Source organism: Cheilinus undulatus, linkage group 8 (assembly GCF_018320785.1).
Source record: "Cheilinus undulatus linkage group 8, ASM1832078v1, whole genome shotgun sequence".
In the NCBI taxonomy this organism is placed as follows: Eukaryota; Metazoa; Chordata; class Actinopteri; order Labriformes; family Labridae; genus Cheilinus; species Cheilinus undulatus.
Window position 1 is genome coordinate 25,555,686 of NC_054872.1, and position 10,211 is coordinate 25,565,896.

At 39.5% G+C, this 10,211-nt stretch overlaps 1 protein-coding gene across 1 annotated transcript; it reads right to left on the bottom strand.

Moving 5' to 3' along the window:
• Positions 1-386: 386 nt before the first annotated feature.
• Positions 387-9,040, bottom strand: macc1 (MET transcriptional regulator MACC1). Its single transcript, XM_041792800.1, has 5 exons — positions 8,947-9,040; positions 6,432-6,553; positions 4,300-6,347; positions 2,748-2,936; positions 387-2,666 (listed from the first exon to the last, which is right to left on the bottom strand). Exons 2-5 carry the CDS (start codon positions 6,544-6,546, stop codon positions 2,463-2,465), a joined length of 2,556 nt encoding a protein of 851 aa, XP_041648734.1. The 5' UTR covers positions 6,547-6,553; positions 8,947-9,040; the 3' UTR covers positions 387-2,462.
• Between the last annotated feature and the right edge of the window lie 1,171 nt (positions 9,041-10,211).

Here is a 10,211-nt window from a genome sequence, read left to right on the forward strand (position 1 = left end):
GAAACTAGCTTAAACAAACAGTGCAGGAAAAAGCAAACAGAGAATCAGTGTAAAACACTTCAGGGAATTTGTTTTCTTTTTTCCACTCAACTGAAAAGATTAAATTTGCAAACATTTAAGTCAGGTTTTAAACAGTGATTAAATAAAGTTGAAGTAGTTTTGCAACTGCAATGCATAGAAGTTAACCTAAGACTGAGTGAAATGACTTATTCAATCCTCATGCCTATTACTGTATGCATAAAAGGGTTAACAGATCTGATAGTTTTCCACGCTTCATATTTATTCATCTCAATTCAGTATCCATCATTTCAGACACTAAAAGCATGTAACACTGCTCATGGCAGCACTCTAAACAATGAGGTTCCATTTGGCAATAAATCATCAAATAAATGTCATTATGTTTAATATGTAACTCTCACATGGTACAGTATGAAATAATGTGTTATTTACAATTCTACAACATAATGTCACAGTATAAAAATAAACACACTGAACTCCTCTATAGTATGACACATACACAGTAAAACCTGTATGGTTTGTTTACAGGAATCAGGAAACCTCCTTTGGTAAAACAATTTCATCTTTAGCACACAAACTTCAATAAAGATCAATGTCAGTATTGCAACTATAAGTGAGATTTCCATCCAAATTTATTGTAAAATATATGTATTTTTATAAATTCTTAAAAAGAGAATGTGTATATATGCTTGTTTTCAATAGCTGGTGCATTGCAGAAGAAAAGGGCTCCATTCTGTGTTACATTACGATCCAACAGACTACATCATGGAAACTAGAGAAGCAATCACCAGAGAGAAGGGAATTTTGAACAACTTTTCTCTTTTTTTTTCTACAGTATTTTCTCTCAAAAGAGTTCTGGTAGCAGTCTTGGGTGCTAACTTAAGCTTATTAGACATTACTGCTTATTTATTACGTTTTTTTCAATGCAAAAAAAGTTACATTTTTTCTTTTCATATAACAACTTTTCCACCTCCTCTAAGTGTAAAAACATGATACTTTGAGTATTTTTAATTTGCAGCATCTCCAGGCATTTTTGTGTGAACCATTAAACCTGGTGGATGGAAACCCCACTACTGACATTGTCAATTAGCAAAAGTGTTCACATTTATCAGTAAACCAACCCTGGCCTTTAACTTTTTACAATGTACATCAGAAAACTACAATCTAAAATTCCCTCTGGTATAAAGTTTCACAGGATTAGTACAGGTTATACAGATCTTAATAAAAATGATGGATTAATAAAGGAAGCATGTTTTTCTCAGTAGTGCAGATTCATAGAGACAATAAATGTAACTGGTGCATAAAAGATGGAAGCAATATCTGGATTTGGATACAACAGTCAACATGAGTGATATCTAGGACATCTGACCTACTGACCTTAAAACTTTAAACTATATTATGGTACACCTACAGACTTAATCACATGTTCTCAGACATGTAGAGAAAAGCCATAGGTGCATCTTCAATTTCTACTGAACCACAGATGGTGTGACACTCCTTCACATTTTAAAAATTGTGACAAAATATTATGCACTCACCAAGTGAGATCTAAATGTAGTGCAAGTACCTTGTGAATATCAAAAAGTTGCTTCAGATATATCGTGTACAATAAGTATAAATAAAGAATTAAACACATAAGGCATTAAAAAGAGCAATGTAACATCATAACCTTTCAGTGTAACATATGCTCAGACAGTATTAGCAGAGTTGCTGTAGCCATCTCTCCATTTGTTTGTGAACTCTAAATTTGAAACCTTCAGTGCTGCGTTTTGGCCAACACCATCTTGGATGACAGGGTACACACACATAGTGTGCTCTCCTTTATCTTAGTCGATGGTGAAAGTCTGAAAGCACATCCTCGTTATTAACCATTTTAGCTTAAATGGCACCATTGTAAAGTTAACATGATGTATTAAAGATGAAATTACAAACAGTAACTCAAGAAAATCTAAATGTCAAAACCCATTAGCTACTCTCTGAAAACAATCCAGACAATATAACTTGGGACAATTACTTCCTTTTCCAGCAACGGTTATTGTTAACAGCCTTACTAGTAATCTGAGACCCTAGAAAAGTACCTGAATACAGCCAATGCCTGCTGACCAGCAAAATAAAATAATCTATGACTACAAATACCAAATAACTTGGGGTTTGCCTACAGATTCATTCATATGAAGAATTTAAAAAAAGAGGGTCCGAAAATGTAAACTGAGGTTTTAAATCAAAGAAGTAGGGTCACTATCAGACTTCTTAAGCAACTAGTGGGTCTCCCTTTTTTGCTCAAAGAAAAAACAAAACATTAGGGCGCATCATTGTTTTCTTCACTTTGTTATTAAAAACACTATGTCTTCTTACTTACTATCAGCCAATGAACAGAGCATGTCTCTGTGTTTCTCAAGTGTGTGGCTGTTTGTCTCATCACTAGAGTGCATTTACATCAAGATTTAGGAATTTGGGTATGCAGAGGTTCGAAAGACATCGAGACAGTTTACTGTGATGAGGACACCAGTCAGCTGCCTCCACTGCCTTGTGGCAGGGTTTTTCATTTTGTCTAGCACCAGATGCAGGTCCTGGATCATGTCCCTGTAGCTGTCCCCATAACGCAGACTCCAGGAGTACAGGAAGTCATAGGCAGGCTTCCACATTGACTGAAACAGAACAGAGGAAAATAAGCTGAATTGTCTTCTATAATTATTAACTGGTTTGTCACAGTATGCCTTTGAGCTGACCTGCAAACCAACTTCTCCGCTCTTCCCTCGATGTGGTGCTTCATACACGGCTATCTGAGCACTGGAAAGTTTTCCCATCTTCTCAGCAAGCTCCCGCCATCGAGCTCCAAGCTCCACAGCAGTGGACAAAATGACCGTGTTCTGGATCAGCTGGGCGGCAAGATTCACAGAATCCATCTTCAGTAGGCCCTTGAGGGATGACCACAAAGAGAGGCTCTCACAATCACATGAATATTTGCAAGTCATGAAACATAAATGCTGCAACTTTGGAACCCACTGACTGTCATCTTGTTGGAGACATAGCTAATTTTTAAGGGCTTCAGATGTGCCCAGCATTTTTACACCAATGTGTGTTGTGTGAGTTTAAAAAAGTTGATTTATTGTTAGTTTGACTAAAACTATATGTCAACACGTATCTTACATGACTTAGGTCGTACTATGTCAAAAAAGTCAAGCCAACACATCTAGATAATATGCTGGAGGATGGTTTAACTCTTGCATGTATACACCCTGATCAGACCCAAACTGTGCTAAGCATTTTCTGCATGTGTTTTAGTTCCAGCGCCAGTCTTTGACCCATTAATCAAACAGTACAAATAGAAAAAAACCCAGGAGGAAAACAAGATTAAGGCATTAGCATGGGTAGTGTAGGGGGAGAACAACACATTTTTAGACTAATGAAGATGCACCATTTATTTTGAGTCAGTTGAAGGAGTGAAACATTTTGGAGAACACGATGGAAGGAAAGCGCAGAACGGTGGCTGTGGATTGGTTGTGACATAATAGGTCGACCAGAGGAAGGTCCAGTGGTACCTCTCAAAAAGGGGGGTATCATCACCATCCGTAGCAGGGTCAAATATACTTCAATCAATAAATAGATTTCTCCCATTGCTTGTATAGTTGGATATGGGGCAGTAGTCCCATTAAGTAGCCTAATCAGCCTACAGCCCACTGTAGCTTGACTTGCCTGTGCTTGTAAACATACCAACTGCTGAGTCTGATTTTCAGTCACGATCTGAGTGCTCCCACTGCTCTTGTTAAATCAAAACTGAGTACTGACAATTGCCAGGAAAGTTTCATTTAAAAACTCCCACGCTAATTCATACCAAATATAATTTGGTAGCTGGAGGTCGCCAGCCAATATTTATCAATTTCAGTTGTAAAAGGAAGAGAACAACATATCAAACATGACACATGATTGGTCCAGTTATTTTCTGATCATGTCAGAGATAGCTTCAATTCAAACAGTATGACCAACTTTAAAGATTTCAGGATTGTGTTACTACAGATGCATTATCTTGTGTTGAATGTTTTCCTACATATATCCAATGTAAATGGCCAATGGTACTTAGACTACACATAAAAATCATAGTGCTATAAACAAGATAAATCTTGCAGACCATCATTTTGCTTTATCAACTCAGTACAGGCTATGATTTCACTATTTCAGGATTCATCTGCACAGGCATCTCCTTGATTTGGTGGATTTGATAAATACGTTTTTTCATTAAGATTACATCATTTATTAAAACACATTGTTTCCTCAACTTACCACCATTAGCTCATGCAGAAACTTCCTGGTCCTCTCAGCATGGCAGTCTTCCTTCAGCTTCTCCAGTACACTTGCTACTTTATCTGCCTCGGTCTCAGCGTGTCGCCGTGTGATGGAGTCCAAAGACAGGTTTCTAAACCCCAGAGCATCAGCAAATCCTCTCCAGCTGGGGATGTGTTCAGTGACCAGTGTCTGGATGGCAGAGTACATGTAGGTGAGCTTCCTGAAAGGCAGCGTCATGTTGTCCAAGAGGACCTCTGTGGTGATTTGAATCCCGGTGTAGTCGATCACTTGGTCTCTGGTTATGAGCTTGACATTTTTGCAGTGCACCAAACCAGTCCTGCCTCGGAGGAATCCGATGTACCACTCCTTGACTTTTGAGTTACCTACTGATCTAACAGTCTCTCTGGATAGGAGGGCCACTGTGTCCCCCTTGAAGTACTCTAGAAGGTACTCTACACGTGGCTGACGGAGAACTGACTTCAGAGCTACACCATACCACTGTAGGTTAACAGGTCTGTCAGCGAATTTGGGGAAAACCTGAACAGATTCCTCAGGAATAGGTGCAGTTCTTGCCAGATCAATTCGCTTGTCTGAGGGTTTCTGAACTCGCTTTTCTGATCTAATAGATGCTGCAGGAGGGGAAGGCACCTGGAAATTTGCAACAGTGGCTGAGTTGGAATCCTTCACCTCTAGATCTAGTTTGAAAGGAGTCATTTCTGCTGTACTTGCGCATGATAACGCAACTGGCAGATGCAGAACTGTGCCTATTTTGAGCTGACTTTGTCTCACTTCTTTCAGTTTGTCCTCAGGTTGGATTTTAAACATGGAGTCTTTGAGGTTTATCCCAACATGCAGGTTGTTCAGTTTGTCTGGTTTGAAACTGTTTTTTCCCCAAAGCTGCAGAACAAGTGGAGGCAGGTTTTTGTTCCCTTTGCAGATTGCTGAAAAGGGAAGCTTGGGTGGAACATCCTCATGACAACAAACAACTACGACAACCTTGAATGAAGGATGGATGAACCTGGGACCATAAACTGCTACTGTGATTTTGCGGTCAAGGTAATCCCAAACAGATGTAGCAGGGGCTTGGATTGCAGAGGCCTCTGCAACTGCAACCACATAAAAATGTGTCTTCAAGTCCTGCAGCTTCATCTGCATCTTGTTCTTGTGAATTTTACAGTCATTTACATTTAAATAAGGTCCCTCTTTTTTATTAGACACCAGCCCAACCACAGTAGTCATCACCTGACTTGTTGGATCACTCTTGACCTCTCCAGACAGCTTCATCTCCAGAGAGATGCGCTCCTTGGTGTTTATGTTGCTGAGTACCACCTCTAGAAGCGGACTCATAGTGGTCATGTAATTGTTGTTGAGTCCAGGAGGAGGATCAAGCATTGCTTTTAGTGTAACCTCTTGGACCTCACCCGGAGGAACGTGACCCTCTGGAATAATGATCCTGATTTCAGAGTCTGGTAATTGCACTGTGCCACCAGCATGGCCGATCTTAGATATGACCTGAAAGTTGGAGGCCTGGGTCTGAGCCCACCCTGGGCTCTGGCTCATCAGATTTAAGTCCAAACACGAGCGTGTGAGCTGCCTGTGGCTCAGCCAGGCCATTTTATAAGCCTCTCTGTCATTCTTTAGCCATTCGAAATCTGGATTCAGCACTGGCCCAGGTGGTGTGAAGCTGTTCTCACGTTTTGGCTCTTTTCTCTCCAGATCATCCAGAATGTCTGAAGCACTTCTCCATCTCCCAGATCGGTTGCTCACTTTGTGTTTGTTCTCCAAAAAGTTCCCTACATTGCCTTCATCTGAAGACGTGCTGATGGCGTCATCATTATTTGTAGCCGCCTGTTTCTCATGGTCTTGTTTTGCACTTGATGTGTCAGAAATGTGTTTGTCCGTACTGCCCTGGACAATTTCATCCAAGAAAGGATTTGATCCTGACAGTTTGTTCCAGAAAGGATTTTTCGACTGTGATGAAAGTGCAACTTCTGGCTGTAAAAGTGGCCACTCTGAGTTTTGTGTTACTTGTTTCACGTATCCACCTGTGGAAAATATCGCTGGTTGATTAAAATGAATGTGAACAATTTTGACAGGATTGTAAAATTTTAAAGTATAGACAGTTTTACCATTTGCATTGTTTGTGATTGAAGTATTGTCATTCAGATCAATCAGCGTCCCTTCAGATTTACTCCGCATGAGACTTCCATAGCGTTGGAAGGATGTGGCTCTTCTAGCTGCCATATTTCATCTGTAAACCAAAAATGTATTATTTATTTTCCATTAATTGTGCTTGCTTTTACTTTTCAAAAAAAAAAAAAAAAAGATCTCAAAATTTTCCTTAAACAAAAACCAAGATCATTGAGAAATTATTTAAATTTATACCCACAGTACCTTATTTAAAAACACTTTTTCAGACTTTTCTAGCAAAAACATGTGCCCCTGACTTTTTCAGAATCCCCTCAAGTACCAGAACGCCCCCTGCTAATACAAGCCGTTCTCAGATTTTCCTCTCATGATGTCATGCGGGGAGTTAGCACTTCTTTGTGTGGTTGGCCCTCCCTGCTTGGAAGAAAGTTCTGCCCCTCTCTCCTGATCCTCCTCTGAGCTGCCAGCTCAGAGGAGAATCAGGAGAGTCACATCCATTAAAGGGGATATATTATGCAGAAATCACTTTTCAGGCTTTTCCAACAAAATATGTGCCCCTGGCCTGTCCACAATCCCCTCAAATACCAGAAAAATCAATTCCCTTCTCTCTTTCTCCACCTTTCAGAAAATGTGTGCTAAATCAAGCCGTTCTCAGATTTTACCCTAATGATGTCACATGGGGAGTAAGCACCTGCCTCAAGGTTTGGTTGGCCCTCCCCACTTGAAATAAAGTTCCACGCTTGTCTGCTGATCCTCCTCTCAGCTGCCAGCTGAGATGCTGGATAGCTCAGTGGGTTAACCTGCTGACTTTTTCTGGGATATTGATGGTTCAAATCTCAGTCAGGTTAACTTTGGGTATAAGTGTCAGTATCATCAGGAGTGCCACATCCATTTCCTGAGAGCGGTGTGGTCAGGGGCAGAGTCAGACAGCTCATTAACATTTAAAGTCACAGACAAAGAAACGGCTTGTTCTGAGAAGGGCTGAAACAGAGGGCTTTTAAGACATGCAAAAATCCAATACTGTAGTGTTTTTTCAGCAACAAACTTCACAGGCATGTTTTGGTGACCTCTGAGAACAATATAAAGGGTAAAATATGTCACCTTTAATATTCCTGTTAGTCTTCAAAAACTGACAGCAATGGTTAATTAAGCAAACAGCTAATTAATGCAAGTTCTTCTCTTTATAAATGTTTAATTTGGGATCATTTAAAGAAATAAATATCAAAGTTCACTAGTAAGAGCTTTAAAACCATGGATACTAAATAGTTTTCCCTTGTTATAGTAAATAGGGGCATGCATCTGGCAATATAATACATGCTTTGACACAGGGGTTACAAGTTAATATGTGTTATCTTGTAAATTGCGTGGAAGGTGATACAGTTGGCCTTTTGTTAGTCTGTATGTCCTTTTTGTGTTAATGTTAGTGATATATGTTTACTACTTCCGTCCCACTTGGCATTGTAACATCAGGGTAAAGTTACATAGCCAAATGAACATACAAAAGCAGCTAGCAACACAAAAATGAACTATAAACACAAATATTTGCATGGAACTATTAATTGGAACCACTTGTGTAGTGAATAGTTGGTAGTTTTCCCAGCAAAATATCGCTGTGATTTGGATGTTTTCCTGTATTATTGATGGCAAACTGAGAATCTTAGAGTTTTGAGGTAAAAATAGAAGAGGTCTTAAGTTTGGCATCACTTGTATGACATTTAACAAGGGATTGTGGAAAGTAGATGATGAAAAAACAGTTGCAAGTTCCACATCTTAAGGAGACATATTTTGCACAAGCAATAGTAGACAATAAAAACATATGTCTATAGGACAATATTGTTCAGTCTCGGATATGTGTTTCCTTCATTCAGCACAGTGAGCCCCAGGCTCTCTGCCTGTCACACAAAACTGCTCCAAATCTCAGAAGAAAGCCTGAACTCTTCAGCCTGTCACTTGTTTGCGTAAAAGGACACTACCCATTCATGACTTGTCACAGTGAGTCAGTCATTAATAATGTGGTTTCTTACACCAGTGCACAAAAACAGGTTGGTCTTGTCAAGCCTATGACACAGTAGTCGCTTCTCTCAGTGCGTTTTGCTGTGATCAAAGTGCAGTAACAGTATAATGTAGACTGTATTAAATACTGCATGGCAGGCTCCTTTAGTTACTTTAGTCCAGTCACTGTACTGTGATTCTTTTACAGCAGCAACCACAACAATATAATATATCTTGTTCTTGTTTTCAACGTTTAGATCCAGTCATCTGAAAATGTCAAATTTATCCTGCATTCATAGATAATTTAAAGAAACACTGAGCAGTACAGATGTTAAATCAATGTAAGCTAACTGAAGCTCACCGTCAGCGTCTCAACAGGTGTATGTAGGATAGTTATTACAGCTTAATGTCATCTATGCAAGCACACCCAACTCTTCCTATCATGTAAACATTAATGAATACGTTTCTAAAGCTCGAAAGGCAAAACAGAAAAAGTGTCCTTACCTTCAGAAGAGACTTTTGCTTGAGCCAACTATCATTTACACTTCTTGTTTAGGGCGTACCTCCTCCTCATTTACTCTTCTGTTTGCGCTTCTGCTCGGAGCATTTTGGGACTGAGAGTTTACAACAGCACAGAGGAGCGTGGCGGAGGAGTGGCCACTGGAGGTGAGGGCCTACAATACCCACAAGGCAGCGCTATGTTTACGCACGAGACTTACAGCACCTGAAACTGAGCGATACTTGGAGTATCGACTAGAGTCTGACTGCAGTGATAAGCATGCTATGACACAGGCTAGGGCTTACTAATTGGTCAAAGAGACGCAGAAAACAAGGCTATGCTAACTGTTAGTGTTTAGCTGAATGATAACCAAAGTATGAGTCAATTTAAAACATTAATGGCGTCTGCAGTCGCACAGCATCAAGTCATATACACCACAGAAGCAGGTGTTCATGTGCGTGTTTTTAGACCATTTAGACCGTCGTTAGGCTGGAGAAGAACATTTATTTTATTCAGCTACTGTCTGGCACCAGCGCCACTGTGTTGATTTACAGTAGGTTTGGGCCAAAACTATGAAGACAGGCTAACAGGACTTGATCAAATCACAGACACAATTCATGATATCTTGTGTGCTGTGATGAAGCTCTGAATAGATCAATAACTGAGACTATTGCATCACATTTGATCTTAACCTAATAATTAAACCTATTTGCAGTTCATTTCTGAAGACTGAGAATAGAATGAAAAGGTGAAAATTTCACCTCTATAATTGCAACAGTCACTATTGTAAAAGCTGGATGGATAAGAGATAAAAACATGTTAATGGAGTTATGTGTAAAACATTATGAAGCACTGATTTTTTTAACCCAGTGAGTATGACCAATGATTGCTTTAAAGTGCACTAAAGTTATGTGGGCATGTTAGATATCAAAATGTTTTTTCCTGGCATATCACAGTTGCAGAATATCCATTATCTTCACATAGATCATTTTGTATCATCTGACATTGAAAAAAAAGGCACAAGCACATTCTGCTCCCTTGTGGCTGATTTGAGAACTCTGACTGCTTTTTGCCCTCTCTACAATTACGAAATAAAAATAAAAAGTGAGTTTTTTGGGGGGTCTAACTGTGCTAGTGGTTAGGTTGTTGGGGTAAAGCCACACCTCTATAATACAGATGCAAGAAAAAGCATGTGAACCCTTTGAAGTTCACCTAGTTTTCTGCATTAATTGGTCATCAAATGTGATCAAATCTGCATCTAAGTCACAAG

Excerpts from the sequence above, each read along its gene's own strand:
- macc1 (XM_041792800.1), bottom strand. The coding sequence starts at position 6,546 with ATGGCAGCTAGAAGAGCCACATCCTTCCAACGCTATGGAAGTCTCATG. Across the intron at positions 6,348-6,431 it reads AATCACAAACAATGCAAATG|GTGGATACGTGAAACAAGTA; the intron begins GTAAAACTGTCT and ends TATTTTCCACAG. Across the intron at positions 2,667-2,747 it reads GCGGAGAAGTTGGTTTGCAG|TCAATGTGGAAGCCTGCCTA; the intron begins GTCAGCTCAAAG and ends GTTCTGTTTCAG.